This window comes from Leucopleurus acutus, assembly GCF_964270905.1.
Source record: "Leucopleurus acutus genome assembly, chromosome: 17".
Taxonomy (NCBI): domain Eukaryota; kingdom Metazoa; phylum Chordata; class Mammalia; order Artiodactyla; family Delphinidae; genus Leucopleurus; species Leucopleurus acutus.
The window spans coordinates 13,628,979-13,649,620 of NC_139159.1; the positions used below are offsets into that span (position 1 = coordinate 13,628,979).

General features: G+C 38.7%; 1 protein-coding gene across 4 annotated transcripts in view; it reads left to right on the forward strand.

Moving 5' to 3' along the window:
• The window catches only part of PREX2 (phosphatidylinositol-3,4,5-trisphosphate dependent Rac exchange factor 2), a gene marked incomplete at its 5' end in the record, with an annotated part of 281,893 nt that overhangs the window by 237,251 nt on the left and 24,000 nt on the right, over positions 1 to 20,642 (forward strand). For all 4 annotated transcript variants that reach the window (XM_082858967.1, XM_082858968.1, XM_082858969.1 and 1 more), the window contains 2 exons: positions 2,181 to 2,247; positions 2,488 to 2,678. In XM_082858967.1, coding sequence (XP_082715093.1) covers positions 2,181 to 2,247; positions 2,488 to 2,678 — 258 coding nt within the window. The remainder of the gene's footprint in view (positions 1 to 2,180; positions 2,248 to 2,487; positions 2,679 to 20,642) is intronic.

Below are 20,642 nucleotides of genomic sequence, written 5' to 3' on the forward strand. Positions count from 1 at the left end.
GAGCTTTCTGGAGACCCTGCATTGTTATGCACAGCAGTAAAATCTATAAAATAGCCTGTCTTCTGGTAATGAAGGCCTTTAGTTAAAACCCAACTCTATCAGGGCCTATCAGGCCATACAGAGTCTACCCCCTCTGGCTTCTCTAAGTTGCTCATTTATTCCAATAGCTTCAACCTCATTGCATGTTTCTGTGCTTCTCACAATTCAAGCTCATTTCCTCTCCTCTTAACAGCAATCCTCTTAGATTGTTGTTATCTCCTTCTGAGACTGGGGAAAATCTAGAACATTTTAAGATGTATCAAATCCCTTTGATTTTCCTCTCAATCCAGTACTCTCAGTAGCTGCTGATGCAACCATCTGAGTGGAACTATATTTTCATGGCACGTGATGGATGTTCCACTTTGCAGTGGTACCTGTCATGGTAACCCAATCGTCATGAGCCGGGCACTGCCTGGGTTTGCTGTAGTCCCCAGGCTCCTGTCAGCATTATATGCTCAGGAGCGGTAGGTAGCTCTGGGATTCAGGCTGAGGGAATAATTCGTCCCTGCTGTGGACTCTTCTTCGCCACATCTTTCTACCAAGCACAGCTGAGGAAAGGCATAGGGACATCTGATCAAGGTATCTCTGCGGATTCCAGGTTTGAGGCACCACCTCTGTTTCAAGATGCTACATGGAAATCGCCTAGGAGTTCAAAATGCTTTGGATGCTGAACTGTTGTAAAATTTCTGTTGTAGTTTGAATTTGTGTTTGAGAGATGAACAGACATTCTCGGTGAGAATGTACATAATTTGCATTTTGGAAGTTAGAAGAAGTTAAAGCTTTCCTAATTTAAAGTGTGAATTTTGATTAATCCATGCTACTTTAGCTTAAAAAGACAAAAAAACAAGCTGCACTACTGCTAGCTACTTCTAGTAATTGGAATAGCAGTGTGTGTGTGTGTGTGTGTGTGTGTGTGTGTGTGTGTGTGTCTAGTGGGACTCAAAATACCAGTGCTGGGCATGAAGTTCTCCCTCACTGATTTACTGATTATGCCCATTGCTACTCATGCATTGGTTAATGATCTACCAATAGTTTGAGGTCCTAAAAGGTGCTCTGAAACACCAGTCTAATGAGTTTTATTTCAATATCTAGTCTGACAATCATTCTAATATTATTTTGGTATATCAGTGTTAAGTGTTCACAGCTTTTAAATAATTTCACTTCATTAAAAACATCCTCACTTAAATATAACTTAAATGTCCTGTCTTCATGGGTCATTCTCTTACAATTTCTGTTTAGTATTGAGCTAATAGCTAAACGAACTCAGCAATAATTCTTTGGAAATCACATCTAATTATTGTAGGCCACTAAGATTCCGCTTAGTGTATTAAAAGAGTTGTTGGCGTATTGCATCCTGGTGACAAAAAAGAGCCAGTGTATCTTCAAAGAGGGTTTAACTTCCAATCTGAGCATAGCTTAGTGGCTGAAAGAATCCAGCTAAGGAGTCTGTTTAAAATCTGTGTTTTGAGTATTATTTTCGTAATCTGACATTTGCACAGTAAGTGAAAATGGGATGTTTTTAGAAAATATCTTTTTTTCAACTTTTATAATGATATTAATTACTGTAACTATCAGTGAGCACGTATTCTGTACTGTGTACCATCCTAAGCATTTTATTAGCGCCGACTTCATCTTCCTGGTCACCTTGTGAAGTAGAAACTAATGTGATCCCCAAATTGCAAAAGAGGAAATTGAGACACACACTGAGTAATCCCTCTAAAGCCATACGATAAGCAATGGAGCTGATGGTAGGTTCAGTCATTTTTTTCTGAGTGGAAGACTGTTCTTTCCAGTCCCACTCATCCAAGCGCTCAACACTTTGTCTATTCATTTGTCTTTAAAAAGAAGTCAGTGCTGGGCTTCCCTGGTGGCTCAGTGGTTGAGAGTCCACCTGCCGATGCAGGGGACACGGGTTCGTGCCCCGGTCCGGGAAGATCCCACGTGCCGCGGAGCGGCTGGGCCCGTGAGCCATGGCCGCTGAGCCTGCGCGTCCGGAGCTTGTGCTCTGCAACGGGAGAGGCCACAACAGTGAGAGGCCCGCGTACCGAAAAAAAAAAAAAAAAGTCAGTGAAACTTGCATGTCTTCATGCTTTTTAATTTTACTAACAATAAATGATCATTTATTCTTTGTATTCTTACAGGGCATTCTACTTGGACAAGTCAAATTCACCACCAAACTCCACATCCAAAGCTGCTTATGTAGATAAGGTAAAAACAGAAGATTGCATTGACTGTTGCTTTGCCATTTACCTCCCTTTTTTAATTTTGCTGGTATTCTGGAGCACTGTGTAATTTATAAACATCCGTGGTCTCTGATTCTGTTATCTCCATAATAAAATATTTTAGACTATTCACTGTAAGTTATAACAACTGTGAATTATATCCCATCTAAAAGGATTTCTTTCTACTAAACATGTTGAACCTTATGGGCATCGTTTTTTTCTGCAGCTCATGAGGCCTCTCAACGTTTTGGATGAACTGTATCGACTGGTAGCCTCGTTTATCAGATCCAAGCGCACAGCTGCCTGTGCGAACACGGCTTGCAGCGCCTCCGGTGTCGGGCTGCTGTCGGTGTCCTCGGAGCTGTGCAGTAGGCTGGGGGCCTGCCACGTCATCATGTGCAACAGCGGCGTGCATCGGTACGTGACTTCCCGCCTTACCTGCATCTTTTTTTTTTTTTTTTTTTTTTTTTTTTTTTGCTGTACGCGGGCCTCTCACTGTTGTGGCCTCTCCCGTTGCGGAGCACAGGCTCCGGACGCGCAGGCTCAGCGGCCACGGCCCACGGGCCCAGCCACTCCGCAGCACGCGGGACCCTCCCGGACCGGGGCACGAACCCGCACCCCCTGCATCAGCAGGCGGACTCTCAACCACTGCGCCACCAGGGAAGCCCTTGCCTGCATCTTTGCTATACCTTATTACATTCGGAGGTTCTTGTTTATTACATTTAGCTCCATGAAATTATAGCTGGAAACATTCAAAGGGCTCAGATATATTTGGAATAAGACTTTAGAAATCAGATAATTCTTGCACAGTAATTTCTGGCTTTGGTTCTTCTATTTTCAGTGACTGTTTATTCATACAAATGAATGCAGTCCCACGTTTATATCACTGTGGCCTAGAATCTTATCACCCTTGTATTTATATTAAGATTTATATTTTAGGTACAAAATTTTGCATCTGTTTTATTCACTCTAGGAACTTAACTTGGTAGGGGCTGGTGACTAGCAAAACAAAACTTTTTCTTCAGCGGTTTGGATCCCTGTTACCCAGCTGTGGTGAGCTAGATGCTGCCTTGGAGTTACTACTGTCTTCCTACTCCTGGAAAAATCATACTCCAGGAGCCTGCACAACATGCTCTTCCTGAAAATGTGAGGAGAAGTCTTAGCTAGGTCCTCTTCAGCTGGTCTGTCTTAAGCAGCAGTGCTGTGTCTGGGCAAGCTGTGGTAGGTGCATAAATTCCTACAGCTACATCAGATGCAAATGTGAGGGGAGAACCCCGAGTCAGGTCCTTCTTCATAATCACTTGTTCCTCTTCTATCACCTCTCCATTTTCACAGCGAAAGGAAACCATGTAGGTGGAAACAATAGGGCAGCATTTAGTCCTCATTGTAGCAGAGAATCTGCTGTCACCACTCATAGTCTCTTCTTAGTATGAGGCCAGTTAGATTTTGAGTGGATGGTGGTTATTGTTTATTCAAATTTACTTGCTAATTAACCCATGCAAAGGACTGCAGTTGGTGCTATTGGCTGGTAATGTCATAAATGGGTGGTATTCATGTTAGAGACATAAAACATGAACAACAAAAATCATAGTAAATAATCGTATGACAAAAACATAATGAAAAGTAACAAAAATAACAGATTACCTAGACTACGAAGAAAAATAAATGATCTAGGAAAGTTACAGCTAAAAAATAAGGTTCAGAAGGAACATAGATCTTTGAGATGGTTAGAACTTGCCATGGAGAAGGTAGCGTTTGAAATGGGTTTTGATGGGTCAGGGTTTTAAAGAGGTAAAAAGAGGGAGAAAGTTCAAATCAGCAGGTTCTCATCTGTGACATTCCATTCGACTTGATGTGCCTGAATTCTAGTTTACGAGTCCTACGCAGCATGTCCTTGCTTATGAAGTGTGACAAGACTTTATTTCTCTAGAAGGAGAATTAAATTTTTGTGGGTGATACAATATACAGAGTTTTCTGCTTTATTTTAATGGCTGTGTACTTTGTGCTCTACTGCAAGCTTACTAAGAGCTTAATTGAAATATCATCTGCAACTAAATGAGTAAAATATTATTTCATCATTTTTTTTACTAGCAGAGAAATGCTCTCTCCTTCTGATCAGTCATATTCATTCATTCTGTTCCCATTCATTCATTCATTCATTTATTATTCAGTCACTCAGTGAATATGCGTTGAGCACTGTTTATGTACCAGCACTGTTCTAGCTGCTGGGATAAAGCACTGAAAAAAACCCCTCCCTTCTCTCATATAATGTAAACCATGTTGGGGTGAAACAGATGATCAAGTAAACAAATAAATGAGTAATGTAGTAGGTGGAATAAATACAGAAAAGAACAGAAGTCAGAGAGGTAAAAAGGGACAAGATGGGATGAAGGGCGGGCACCTTCCATGGAGGAAATTTCATTAGAGACCTGTGTGAAATGAAGGAGTGAGTTATGCAGATATCTCAGAGAAAGAGCATTCCATCTAGGGAGCAGAGTACAAATTTGGGAGGCCGAGTGGGGACCAGCATGATGTGCTTAAGGACCAGCACAGCGGCCACTGTGGCCTCGGCAAAGTGTCATCCCCTTGATTCATGTCCTTATCCTACTCTGGTGCAAGATCATAGTTATCTGAGGACTGTGACAACCAAGGGACACTCCAGGCTTCAAACTACAAGCATACGCTCTTATCTCCACATGAATTTACTGGAAGTTAATGCAGTTAAATTTGCCATTTAATGGAATTCCCTGGCTGTCCAGTAGTACTCTGTGCTTCCAGTGCAGGGAGCCCAGGTTCGATCCCTGGTCGGGGAACTAAGATCTCGAAAGCCACACAGTGAGACCAAAAAAAAAAAATTTTTTTTTAATTGCCATTTAATCCTAGAACCGTGACCAACTTGTCCAAATTATTCTCTGAGGTACCCCATGAACAATTTTAGAATTTAACTACTGATGGGTAGGAGAAACAGATTGATGTTCCACACCCATTTTATAATTGCTGTATTCATTGATGGGTGTGTTGGAATCACAAAAAACATTGAAATTTCAAAGTATTTTGACTTTTTCCATTTCTACAGTTCAAAATAAATATGGCTTTAGTTAGTTCATTTCAGAGACATTTACTGAGGTGTAGGCACAAATTCCCCATGACAGATGCCGAAATTAAGGTTAAAACTGTTTGAACATAGTACGGTTTTATTTTTCTATTATGCAGAATAAAATAGGAGTTTAACATTATCTTTAGTCTTTCAGGGAAGGCTAAGCTTAGATTCTTCATGGTGATAAATTGTGTGCTAATTTATATTGGAATCAGAAATCTCACATAAGACTGTTCCTAAAACAATTCTTTAGTAATTATAATTCAGGCAGCTAGAAAGGAACCCAAGTGGATCCACATTTACACTAAACACTGAACGTGGAGGTTTACCCTCAGGTTCTGGCAAAGGGGAGAAGTTGATAATATGAATCAGACTTAATACTACACAGACTGTTTTACCATTTGCTTCTGAAATTAAGATGAGAAATGGTTAACAACATGGTATCCCCATTAGATAATCAGCTTCCTGCCTTTTCTGATTGTATTCACCAAAAAAGGGAATCTAACATTTTTTCAAGTATAGAGTTATATGGCTTATGTTTGACATTAAAGAGAAGAATGTGATTTTTCAGAATGAAAAGGCAGATTTAATTAGCATTAAGGTTTAGACGTTTTAATGCCAACCTGAATTAGATGGCAGGGTGGCATACAACAGTGAATGCAAGATTAGGAGGAATAGGATTCAGGATGAATTATTAAAATCTTTACAGAGCGTTTAGCCCAGCTTTGTTTATTAAATTCTCTTTCCTGGGGCAGTGTTTTATGTGCATTACAATTCTGCTGATGAACTTGCCTGCACACACTTTCCTCAGTCATTTACTTACATTAAATATCTCCATTGCTATTGAATAGTGAAAGAAGATTGTCTTTTTTTAAGATCAGGATTTTTGCCTTTTAAACAGTATACATGATATTAAAAGGTAGTTTAATAAATGGAAATTTTCCAAAATTTCCTATCCTGACCTGCCTTCTTTCATTTTCATTTTGAATCATCTCTTGCACCTTCTATCAAACAACATACATCTGATCATAGTTTTATTAGTATAGTTTAATAATCTGCTTTACGCTCATAGTATCTATTTACCTATCTACCTATCATCTATCTAAAATGTCCACACAGACCTTCCCGTGATCACTTTTATTTGCTACATAATATTCTAGCCACTTGATACACTGCAGTTTACTAAACTATTAATTTAGTGGTTTATCTTCTTTCTCTACTGCCCTTAATGCAGAGAGACATCTTTATGTAGCTGTTCAGGTTTCAATTTTATTTTCCACTAAGCTAAAAGTAAACAAAAATATCCTCCAGATACAATTAGTGTGTCAAAGAGCTTAAACCTCTTTGGTTAATATATTATTATTTAAGTTCCCAAAAGGACTGTCCTTGTAAAAACCCAACAGATGGTTAGATAGTTGTTTGCCATCTTTACCTTGTCTTCAGAGGGTGTTAGAACCCATTTATCTATCGTGCTTCTCTGCCAGGTGTACAACGATATTGTATTTCCTCAGTGCTTTAATTTATACTTCTTTGATTAGCAAATACAAACATTTGAATATCTTTTGAATTTTCTTTCCCACAAAGAGTCATGCTTTATATTGTCCATATACCTGCTTTTTAGGCAAAATTATTTTTTGCCAGTTTGAAAGTTTGTAAAGTATTGAATCAGCACTGTGGCTTTTAACGTTCTCTTTTGTTCCATGCAGTTCTTTGCTGCAGACCCACAAGCATGCTACATGGGTTCTAAATTTCCCTTTTATTTCCTACTGCAGCATCCTTCCACTCACTGCGGTATTTCATTTTGTTTTGCTTCTTTATTCCCATCCCTGCCTAATAGCCAACTGTTTTCCTTTAACTGGTATGAATCAGCATACCGCGAATGTTGTAAAGCCTAAGCATGAGTCTTATCGCATCCAAAAACAGAGATGCCATATTCCTCGCACTACATTTGCTTCTGCTTCCTTCCCCAGTGGAAACAGTAGGTGGACATTTCCAGAGGCTAACTGAAAGGTTATGTCAAGAAAATTTCTAGTGAGAGCAAGGAATCTGGAATCACAGTGTTCCCCTTTAAGGACCTGTTCCAGGGACTTTTTGTACACGTACTCTTGGTACCTGTTAATAATGGATTTTCAGCAGTGTCGGAGTCCTGGGATGGTCCTGCAGGAAGGTGGGGTAATTTGAACACAGGCCTCATGTCTGACTCACCTGTGATGTCTTAGTATCAAAACCTTGGACTGTACACATAAATTCCCTTTTATCTTTATGTTTTGTTGTGAGGATGAATCTCTTCCAGGAAACAAGGCCCTGCATTAGCTACCATACTTGGTGTTCAGTCACCAGTGAGGGATGTGAACAGCAGCGTCAGGAGGGGCTCACTGTGTCAGGGGTTCACCAGCACCTGTAACAGCAGCATCATAAGTACGTTGTTTTGAACCCCACACAGGTGTGAGGAGGAAACAGTCTGTGGCAAGGTCAGCCTGTTCTCATTATTAAAAGGCATAATGATGATGAGCATCAAGTTGGCTGCCATCTATGTATTCCAGCGTTAGACTGCTTTTCCTTTTATACATTGTGGAAACTCATTTTAACATATATAAAAATTTAGGAACTAATAAACTATATAATATGAAGTTTCCAACTTAAAAGGGTATATTTCCAAAATGCATTTCTTAGTTGGTTATTTAGAAATTGAGACATTTTTTCACATTGGACAGGATTGCAGAGGGTGGTTGAATTCTCAGAATCATCCCTCTTCCAGCAGAAACTTACAAAACCTATCATGTGACCATAGTATAGGACCCAAAGTATGATTATAAGCGTTTGTTAGAAAACTGAGATCCAAGAGTTAAAATATAAAAACAGCTAAAGGGAAATATGTGTTACCAATTTGGTTAGTGAAACAGTTTTCATTTCAAATGAAGCAGTGTAGTGATTTTTGGTTCATATAAGCAACTAAAAAAAACATTTTTTAGGTAACTGTCAATGAACAATTTTAAAAACCACTTTTGTTAGACATTTAAGGACTCTTTCTTAGCAATATTTTATTCTGTCATCACCGTGGCATCAAAGGACAAATTGACAGATAGGCCCAGATTAAGGAAATGCAGAATCTTATAAAAGTAGAGCACTCAAGGTAACCTGGCTTATTAGGTAATGAAAGTCCTAACAGCGCAGATGATGAAGCTGCATCTTTCTCCACTGTGCAGCCAAAAACACATCAGGTAAGAGGAGTGGATTTACTCCGGGGATTTCCATATGTAGGTTAGACTCTAGGTATGGGAGGGCAAAAATAAATTACTGCAATAAGCAAATGTAGGTTTGAAATGTATCCATTTATTCTTCTGTCCAAAAATGACTTGGAAGATTAGCAGCAAGATTAGTGGAAATCTTGAATTTTAAATCTCCAGAAAGATGGCTAAATAGAACAAAAGAAACTGCTAACTCATGATGCCAGGATACTGTACATTTGCAATAAGAAGTCCTAAAATTATGCTCGTATAGTCAGGAATCTGAAACACATTAGTCTCAAACACTTCTTTTATATAAAGGTAGTAGTAGCAGTGACAGAGGTGGTGTTTAAAATTGTTATTAGATATGGCTGCAGTTTTGATTATTTTTCTTTAACAGTTATAATTTGATGATGATCAATGCAACCATTCTCATTTGTTTGATATCTAATAAAATCATTAATGAATGAAAACCCAAAAAACCTCAAAAATGAAAATATAAAATTGTGTACTAATCTTTAGAAGAGAAAAAGTAAGATGCTATAATAATGGGGCTCTGGGAGAAAGACAGAATATATCCTACTCATGCTATAAGTATAAATCTTAATGACTCTGCCAAACTCATAGAAGCAGAGAATAGAATTGTGGTTACCAGGGGCTGGAAGAAGGGGAAAACTGGGAGACAACTGGTCAAAGGGTACAAAGTTTCAGTTATGCAAGGTGAATAATTCCGGAGATGTGACATAACAACAATGCAACTATACTTAATAATACTGTATTATATACTTGACATTTGCTAGGAGGGTGGATCTTTTTTTTTTTTTTTTTTTTGGTTAGTACGCGGGCCTCTCACTGCTGTGGCCTCTCCCGTTGAGGAGCACAGGCTCCAGACGCGCAGGCCCAGCGGCCATGGCTCACGGGCCCAGCCGCTCCGCGGCACGCGGGATCTTCCGGGGCACGAACCCGCGTCCCCTGCATCGGCAGGCGGACTCCCAACTACTGTGCCACCAGGGAAGCCCTGGGAGGGTGGATCTTAAGTGTTTTCACCACCAAAAAAGAAAAGAAAAACACAATGGTAACTATGTGAGGTGATGGATATGTTAATTAGCTTGATTGTGATGAATATTTCACAATGTATATGTATACCACATCAACAGGTTGTATACTTTAAATTTATACCATATTTAATTGTCAGTTATACCTCAGTAAAGCTGGGGGAAAAAAAGAAAAGTAAACGCAGATTTTCAAATTATACTGAGTTGTAAAGTAGGCGAATAAAACTCCACGATTTATGTTAATTTAAACAAACAGATAAATAAGGTTATTCCCTTAAAATTATGGGAAGAAATCAAATATTTCAAATATAAGTTTTATTCTTTTACTTTGTTTCATTATCTTTCATAAAAGTTCTTTACTCTGAAGAGGTAGATGGCCAGATTTACATATATATTTGTTTTCTTCCTTAGATTTTTCTTTGCAATTGATATGAATCTTGATAAACTAGTGCATTAAATTATTCTATTTTAAAATGTTCGTTGTTTTCATTAGTTTACTATGAAAGAAGAATAACACAGTAATAATGAGAGTCACTTCTTATTGCAATGGTTTCTAGTTCTGCCAGCCAGTAATCATGGGCCAGACATGCTTTAATTTAAGTACATATAAAGCCAGAGCTTATACATTATTACCTCCTATCATTAAGATTGGAAAATTCTAGGCACATTAAACATACCTTGATAAAATAATCTAAATATGTAATTTGGAGTGATATTTCATGTTTTTGCAAAACTCAATTTTACTATTATATTAGTAAAATTTAAGTATTTACATTTTTAAAATGTAGCTATTTAAAAGTGATACATGTATTCATAGAATTGACTTTCAAAAGCGCTAAATAGGGCATGATTCTTCAAATTTTCTTTTAAAGAAACTGAAGTTATTGTTTTTCCTAAACCTGCAAAATGATATTTAAAGCAAAGTAAAATTCCAGTCATTCTCTAGGATCTCTTCCTGAGGGCTTCAATGCTAGTGGGTTTATAAGTGCTGTAATAAACGACATAAGCCAAGAAATATGGGTATCTCTCCAATATAACTGGTTCGTCTGCCAGCACTTTCCGAATCGCCTCTTTTTCTCTGTGACCTAGAGCAGGAGAGCAGGTGGCGTGGAGGAAGTTGAAGGGAGGAAGCAGCAATTTTTACCTCTAAGATGTTAATTTTAAATTGGCAATAGGTCATCTAACATCCTGGGGAGGAATACCGAGGAGTGAGATTTAAATCCTGTTAAGCAGGAAGGATGGAATGTAACACCTGTTATAGGTTTTAAAGCATGAGTAGTGTTTACCAGGTGACGGAAATGGAGAAGGACGTTCCGTGTAAAGGAATAGTATGAAAATACAATATCGAGGTGTGAAATAGCGTACGACGGGGCTGGAGGTCACAAGAAAGAGCTGGCTGTTTCTGGGCGGTGAAATGAGAAGAAAGGAGCAAGAAAGACAGGAATTGGAGCATGGACGGCCCTGCCTGCTGGGTTAAGGGTTTGGGACTCCCTCCTAGAGGCCCTGGGAAGCCAATGAAAGGTTTTCAGCAAAAGAATAACATGATTAGATGTTTTAAAAAATATTTTAAAAATAAAGATCAGTACCATGGTCTATGATGGGACAAGGATGGAGGCAGGGAGACAGCTAGGATTTTACAGGAGTACAGTGACATGATGAGATACAAAACTAAGGTATTGGCACAGAGGTTAGAAGGGAAAAGACAGATGTGAAAGATATGAAAAGGCAGTAAACAGAACTAGATGAACTGGTGAGGAATAGAGAGCACGGGAGAGGGAGAGTTTCTGATGATTCCAGCTGGGAAAGATTGGGAGAGGGAAGATGCCACGGTGTGTGGGGGGGGGGGGACATGCATTTGTCTTTGAGGGGACTGGGGAGAGGGATGTTGAATTAATCTGTTACATGTTCAGTTTTAGATGCTTACAACGTACCTATATGGGGATGTACTTTGATGGATTCATAGTCAGCAAGGGCTAGAGGTATATATGAGTACAAATGGATATAATAACAATAAATAATAACATATATATGTAATCTCAAGGGGTAATGGAAAAACACTGCTAGGAATTTTCTGGGAACAAACCAGGTGTTAGGAGCAGGGAAGAGATATTCCAGGAAAAGGCACAGAAGTGTAAGCAAAGAATAATTGGCTGCCCATTGTGGAAGGTGAGAAAAAAATCACCAGGGAGAGTAGAGAGAGTATTAATATTCCCTGGTTCTCCACTGCCCTGTCCTCTGTGCACCCGTGGAGCCTCAGAATAAAACACTGTAGGATCCACGAGAAAGGAGTGAAAAATATTCAAACAAATCTATTTAGTATCTTGGATAAACAGGTCAAAGAGAAAACAATTATGGTACAATGTCAAAGGATGGGGGAAACAGATGAAAATCGCATACTGGACACCCCTTAAGTATTGGTGTCATCAAAGAACCGACAAGGAGTAAGGACGAAAGTCAGACAGCCAAGAGAAAAGATGAACTAGAGAGGGAGTGTTGAGGAACTTCGAGTAGCTGGGATAGGTACCCGACCTATTCAGTTAAGTTCCAAAAATATGAAACAGAAATAAAATCAATTGGTGAAAGAGTCCAGGCTGAAGAATTTTAAATGCAGAGGAGCAGATTCAAACCTGGTGACAGTGGTAGAGTCCTACCTTACACACAGATGTTTCACATTCATACGCATTTTCAGCCGAGCAAATACCTCCTCTAGCCCCTCAGTGCTCAATTACCCATCCCCAAAGGTCTTCAGTTACCTCTGTGCTCACCTCAGCAATGAAACGTGTCAAAGAAAAACACACCCTAATGTGCTGGAAGAGAGGAGAATGAGGGATGTGGAATGTTTCTGAAGCCTAGGTTTAAAGCTAGACGCTGAGAACTTTCCGAGAATGTGTTGAAAGTTGCAGTAGAAAGTCCTGTTATCTTTAATGGGAATTTCATGGCTAATTCCCAGTGCAATGCTGAAAATGTGCCCCTTACATGTGATTTATTTTTTGCCTTAAGATATATGGAGTGAACCGCGTATTCAATTTGACTCTGCTGCTGCTGCCAGGATCTCTCTCCAGCTGTTGCCCATTGCTTTTCCATCATGTTCAGTTGTTTTCCATGGTGCCCATCTCTGCTTGCCATCTCTTTGCTTTTTTTTTCAAATACTCATTAACCCCTGTCTTTCAGCTCCAGACTATGAGACATAGGAGTTAGTACAGTCATGGGAAGATTTCATCAGTACTGTCCCTTTGACAGGAGTCAAATAATAATGTTGAAATTATCAATAGACACCCGGAAGTTATGTTTATAAAATGTACTGGAAACTTGCCTGAAGGATCACTGGCTTGTAGATTGCACTTATTGTTAGACCGCCATTCAAATTCTCCTAAAGGGAGAATGTAAATATTTAATATTTTATTATCCATGCATATGTGTCTATAAGTGAATTCTGTATTTTTGAAAACAAATAACTGTTGGCCCTTTTTTCACGTAAGAGTATTTCCGTGTTTCATTAAGAAACGTGCCTTCTCTGTTATAGGGGAACAAGGACAGAGGTATTGGGTTTTTGAAATCCCTGCTGACTGGTGGCAATTTTCTCAAGCTTTTCACTTATCACAAATACATTGCTCAGCGTGACCAAGTTGGGCAGGACCAATAGATCAGCAGAGGTCCTTTCCATATGAATTGTGCAGACACTCTGCCTGTGTTGAGCCATAGCAGCACTTCGGCATTGATCCCTATTTAACATACTGCCTTAGCCCTCAGACGTATAGTTCTTCCTCCGCATGAGGTAATAAAAGGAGGCAGGGAAAATAAAACCCTGCAACAGTAAACAATTAGTTTCTTCGATCGGGCGCTTCCTTCTAGTTGTCAGTATACTTTTCACAGTGGTGCCCTGTGCTCAGTAGTTAGAAGTAATTAGAAACCAGAATAAATGAGATCACTGCAGGAATGAACATGCCTTACCCAGCACAGTGCATTTTATATAGAAAAATGCACATCTGTAGTAGAGAAGGAACGCAGTCTTCCTTCAGTTTATTTTTACTACATGATTGCTTTACAATCGATAGAATTGTTCAGCAGGTTTCAAATCTAGTTTCTTTTTAATCATGAACACATTTCAGTACGATGAGGTCTACGTTCGTAGTGAAGTCGTTTGGTCTGGCTGCATTAGTCTCTACCAAAACACTGCATTTGGCATGCAATGCTGAGACCAAGATTGGGACTGTTGAATTAGGGATGTGGGGAGTTGGGATTCTCTAAAAGCAGTGATCTATGTGATGTGATTTTGGAATAATGGAAAGAGCTCTGGATTTTGAATTAGAAAACTGGTTTTGAATCCTGTTACTTACTGTGTGACCATGATTCCATCATGGTCTCTCAGAGATTTATTGGTGGAATGGGAGTAATAATTTCTTTTTGCAAAAGGTGGCATGAGGATTAAGTGAGTAACATATGTGAAAACATCTACTGCAGGACCTGGCAATAGTGTACACTCAGTTGTTTCTGTCTTCATCTGTGTTTCTGATGGTGAATCCATCTTCTCATTGCAGAGGTAGAAATATGAAATGCATCTGTTTAAAATGACTAGATTATACCTACTAAAATAGGGAAACATTTTCTATGTAAAGGGAAAATAAAGTAAAATAGGGAAACCTTTGTATGTAAAACAAAATCACAGTGGTTGCTAAGAGAGTAGATCTTAAATGTTCTCAACCACAAAAAAGAAGTGGTAATTATGTGATGGAGGTGTTAGCTAACTAGTGGTAATCGTCTTGCACCATGTAAGTGTATCAAGTCAACATACACAACTTTAACCAACACAATGTTACACGTCAATTATACCTCAGTAAAGCTGGAGAAATCACAGTGATGAGTCACGATAGGATGTAAGAAGAGTATGAAAAATATGAATTCACTCCTCTGACCTATAAGAAGTAGAATACACAAAGCACTGGACCCTGTTGGAGCTTATTTTTAGAATCCTCCATTGATAGCTTGTAGAAAGTTGTTCAAGAACAGCAGAACGGGATCCCCTTGAATTCAAGGACAGGAAGTCTTCTTCCCTCGTGTCAAAAATCAAGAGTATGTGTTAGAATAACGACAGATATTTAGGACCTGGAAAGAATCAGGTGCTGGCATTTGTGCATTCATTCATTGAAAGACAGAGGAGTTATTTACGGAGCACTGCTCTGGGGCATGCACTGCACTACCCCAAACTAGGGTAATGAGAGGTCCTTGCTCTCCCAGCAATTCTGAGGTCTTGACAAGGGGACCACATTGGGAAGCCAGCCAGCCATACTGTGTAGCACCAGTTTACTTTAATATGGACAATAGGAGAAAGAGAGCCAAAGGATTGGGTTTTTCATGAAGTGACTCAAAGAAATGAACACATGGTTTTGAAACTACAGGAGAGGGGAAGCATATATAACATGTCATTTTGACAGTGTTAAAGAGTTGATTCTGCAAGGGTTCCAAATGTATTCTTCTGAACCTGGAAAATAGGTAAGTGATACATAGACCCTTTTGATGAGCGAATAAGTGTTAATTAATAGAATTAATGTAAGAATAATGAATCAGTATATTATAATACATAATTTCCAAGCATTAACAAAACTCATCGAGAGTTGTTCATCAGAAGCCGTGGTACGAGCAGTAATTAAATCCTGAGAAAGGGAAATGCAAGTCATTGTTCATGAAAGAAAAGCTATATACCGTTTAGAAGTTGTAGGGGAAGCTGTGGTTGTTCTTTGACTAAAATCTATTGTCTCTACAGTTCATTTTTTACTTTACCAAATTTATTTAATAAGTGAACACTTCTTGAACACATAGATGGCAAATGCAGAGTATAAAGAAATGAATTGTATCTTTTAGGAGTTACGTATAATACTGTTGGCATGAATTAGGAATTCATGTCATTTCTTTTCAATAACTGTATATTGAATGCTTACTTAATCCTGGGAAGTATGCTAGGGTCTAGGAAGGTTACAATCAATACAGACACTAGTCTGGCCTATTGGTGGTGGTGTAGTAATATTAATGAAAATTGCTAACATTTGTTGAGAATGTACTACGTGCTATGTCCTGTGCTATGTACTATATATGAATTATTTCCTGTAATCCTGAAAACAACACTCTGAGGTGCGTACTATCATTAAACTCAAGTTACAGATGAGGAAGCAGTTTCAGTAGCTTAAGTTACTTGCCCAGAGTCACGGAGTTTATTAGCAAATTTAAGATCCAGCTTAGGAAGTTTGCCTCTAATGCCCGTATTCTTCATCCCTACACCTTTCAGACAAGTATAATATAGCATGACCAGAGGCATGATATGTGACCCAAAGCAGGGCATCTGAGATCATATCAGGAAGAGAGCAGCATATGAGAACTGAGAGGAGGTGACTTCAGAGAACTGTGAACAGTATAGTTGAAGCATGGAGTAGAAGTAAGGAAAATCAGAGACCATATTGTGAAGACTTTGTATTTCAAGTTACGCAATGGAAAGCCATCTGCATTTTTAAAAGATCACCTTTGATGAATAGTGGGAAGAGGCAAGACAAGAAGAGTCTGAGCCAGGTTGCACCAATCTAGGCAAAGAGTTGATATTAGCAGTGCGGCCAGAGAGCAGAGGTTTGAGGGATAGTAAGAAATATGAAATTAATAAGTGTGAAAGGTACTAGAGTAGGTATATTAGCACGTGGACCTGCCGCACATACATTAATCTCTTGTAATTGATGAGTTTGGTTTGAACGGCTTGGAAGCTTGTATCTCAGTCTGGAGGTGAAACACGGGGTCATCATAAAAGACTAGACAAAGATTTTAGGAAAGCAATAATTTTAATCTCGACCACATCTTCTTCCTTTGGGAAGGCTTTGCAAAAATGGGAAGGTTGAAGACACTAGAAATATCGCACAATACACCTTTAAGGAATTAGATAATTTCTGCGTCTTATTTCTTCTAACAACTTTCTTATTTCTTTGAATGCTGGCACTTAACATTTAAAAATCAGTAAATATGAGGATCTGGGGCTTCCCTGGTGGCGCAGTGGTTGAGAGTCCGCCTGCCGATGCAGGGGACGCGGGTTCGTGCCCCGGTCCGGGAAGATCCCACGTGCCACGGAGCGGCTGGGCCCGTGAGCCATGGCCGCTGAGCCTGCGCGTCCGGAGCCTGTGCTCCGCAACGGGAGAGGCCACAACAGTGAGAGGCCCGCGTACCGCAAAAAAAAAATATATATATATATGAGGATCTGGGATTGCACCATACTTACTATACCCATTACTACACATTACTACACAGTGTCTTTTAAACAATGTTTCTAAGAACTAACTCATCAGACACTTTATAGTAACTTGGTAGCACATTTCAAGAAGTTTAACATTTAGATTAGATTTAAAAAATGTTAATGGAGAATCTCTAACTCAGATATTTCCTACAACTGTTTGTTTTTACTGTCTGATTAAATGGGATTATGAGAAAAGCACAAGGAAGAAGTAAAAATATTTGGAAACTGAGCAGAATCATTTACATTTTTTCCAACAGAGAGAAAATGTGTCTTTAGTTCAAAGATTGTTGAAACTAGTTTGCCTTAGGCTCTGTAGGACTGAGGTTCAGATGATGCTGCAGAGTGCATAAGACCAGGTGATCACAGGATCTTCCATCTGTCGTAAAAAGCTGGGTATGAAAGAGTGGTGGGCAAATAGCAGTAGTATCTGCCGATATTCCAGCTTATTTCACCTACTTCGCTCTCTTGGGATTGAAATAGTCATTTTTATCCTCTCCAAACTTTGAACGCTGCCCAGGTAACTTCAGCTTAATAAAGTATCCTGGAGAACCACGGCTAATTAGATTCCTAATAACTTACTAGTGACAGTCACTTGAACAAGGATAATGGACCTGGCTTTTAATTAAAGGAGCAAAAATGACTGTCATAGAATACGGGGAAATTGATTGTACGTTTTAAGATCTAAATCTGTAAGATTCTAAATATAAACAGCTGCAACTATATCAAGACAAATAATTCATGGGAAGAATGTCATCAAAGAATAGGGTCTTCAGACTGTCTTTATACATAGATTCTGAGCCATGCATTTTCCCTAAGGGAATTTTTTCCCTCTTATTTTTGTGACTAAAGGCAGTATCACAGTTAGAAAGGATGGTGAAAATTAGGCAATACACATGGAAATCCGGAGCTAAAAAACAAAATCAAGACTCTGATCATTGGGTGGAATTCTACATTGGGGCAAAACTCACTGATTTCAGAATGGTTAAATAATTATTTCACTTTATATTCATCTAGCACAAAATCAAATTAACCTGTATATGAATGCAAATAATTCCAAATGAAATATTGAAGTAAATATTGAAATATTTAGCCAGTTTATATAGATTGTTAGGGGACATGTCTAATGTTGCCTTTTCCAGAGCAGATCAAAACCATTGTTTGGCATATGGTCCTTTAAACTCAGAAACCCCAACATATGCCTTTCAACTGTGGGTGCGTGTCTTCCATTTATCATATTTTTCTAACAGGAAATTATCCTGCTAATTATACTGCGCTAGCACACACACAAAAAAATGAACATAACTTATCCAAGTGCCTCAATTCTGTCATGGCACAAAAGAGTGAAAAAATCACTGCTCAAGTAACTTTTTAAGTTGAAACATGTATCCCTAAATTCAGTGACTCCAGTGGGGTTTGTTTTGGGGCACAGTTTTTAGTGGTAATTGAGTATGTAACATTATTGAGGGATACAATAGAAATTTTCAAAGTAATATTCAGTCTCATTCTCAATTTTTAAAATATGCAGAAATAAAAGCAAAGTATCCCTTGCGAAAGATTGCATTTTTCTCTCTTTAATTACCTTTTAAGGTTTTTTTTGTTTTTCACTTCAACATCTACATAATGTGAATTTAAGGCAAATTATTGTGGCTACAAATTCAGAGATCCTCATTACACTAGTTTTTCATGTGTTTCATTTAAGGTGTCAGTTTATAATTAGAATCTCAATGCCCCTCCTCCACTAGTAATAACAAAGTTTGGGACCACCCAAGAGAGAACAATATGGTTAGCTGCCAGGCAAAACATCAGAGCTCCTGGCAGTGAACATGCTGAAAGTCAGCAAAGAAATCCACAGCGCAAAGCCATAAACATACCGTTGTTCTGGTTTGCCATGTCAGTTTCACTGTGAGTTACTGCATCACCCTGGTGGCCCGAAAGGGATGATGCATCTCCCCAGGTGTTCAATTTGATGCACTTCAACCCTTGGGAGATTGACTTCCTTGTTAGTACCCTTCGAATCAACATTAAATGAGGCTTTAGAGCTCTGGAGGTTTTAAATTGTAATTAAAGTAAAACTGGTGTTTTTGAGATCATGGTAAATGACCAAATATGTAGAAGGTCCTTGGGTTTGGAGAATCTTTTATCTGATTTATTATAGCAATGTGATGAGTCATCTTAAAGGAAAAGATTACCATGTTTTTATAAAAAGATTAACACATAACCTGCTTCAAATAAGAATTGAAGTCTTAAAAGTGAACTGAATGTAGTATAATAGATACGAGTTAATAAATGGTTGAAATACAATATGTTGCATTTAAACTAATTTAGGAAAACTAAGCTTTGTCTCTCCAGTGACACTGAGTTGAGGGAGGGAGGGAGTGGGTGTTGGTTACTGCTCATTGCAGCCCCCTGGCATCGAGAATAGGACTGGCAAACAGGAGACCATTTCACATGCTTTTCCTGACCCTAAGCTCTACAGTTCGACACAAAATAAAGTTGATACCGGATGTTCTAGGATCAGTTGGGACAAACATATGAAACAAAAATCACAGAGAATCATATTATCAAGTGCCAAATGATAGTCATGTGAACTCTATTTCAACCAAGCCCCAATTTATAAAGGAGATGTTGGTGAAAGTTTGTCATGAACTTCATGTAATTATCATAATCTAATAGCATCATAATCTTACGGAAGAATTGACAACACATTTCAGCATCAACATTATTTTAAGTTTAAAAATTGTTGTCAAATATGAAAACCTCCGTAAGGTTCTTTAGCCTGAGGACCATAATGTATGGAAGAATATTCCACAGAGTAGCGTCTGGCTCTATACATTCCAACATTGTTTCTCCTGCACCACACTGAGTCCTGGGTGCACCAGGATATGAACACATTGCATTACAGCCTTGGGCCCTGCACGTCCTCTTCAACCTTGGGTGAGTCTGTACAATGCGCAGTGGGAATACTCTGGAGTCCATTCCTACACTAGGATATTGTAATAACCTAACTATAAGTGACTGTGCATCATATCCGTAGGTCCCAGTAAACCTAGCCTAAATGGATCCCTAATTCTACTTCCTTTAGCTCAGTTCCAGAAAGAACTATGGCCATTGGAACATTGCAGAACGTGACAGAGGAAAGCTGGGACATAAAAAGACAGCAGTCATAACCATTTGCAGTCAAAACATTTGGCTTTTGCAAATTTTTAAAAGCTTATGACTATGTGAACAGGTTGCTAGGGATCCTGTGAAAAAGGGACTCTGAAGCGCAACGATTTTAGCTTGAAAGTAAATTACTTCTGCCAGCACTTAATGGTACTTGTCGTTACAAAGTAGACACTCAAAAATATTTGTTGAATGAGTGGATGAATAGAAAGTTACCTCTTTGTGACTCTTCCATAGCATTGCTAAATCAAAGTGCTTTTCAAATTAAATTGGACCCATTGGCCACAGGTTACATTAATCATATTAAAACTATGCTAAATCCCTGAGTGATGTGGGATCTATTTTTAATATGAAATATGTCAAGAAGATTTATTCATTATAAGCACAGGTGTATTGACCCTTTCCTTTTTTCTTTCTATGAGGAAATGCACAATTTCTGCATAATTTTGCAGCCCTGTCAAGTACACGTTCTCAGGAGTATACCCTAAGCAGAGCTGTTACTTGGGATGTCTTATTACTAAAATCATGGAACAACTTTCCTCAGTGTATATGTTATATTTGCCTTTTTATGAAGGA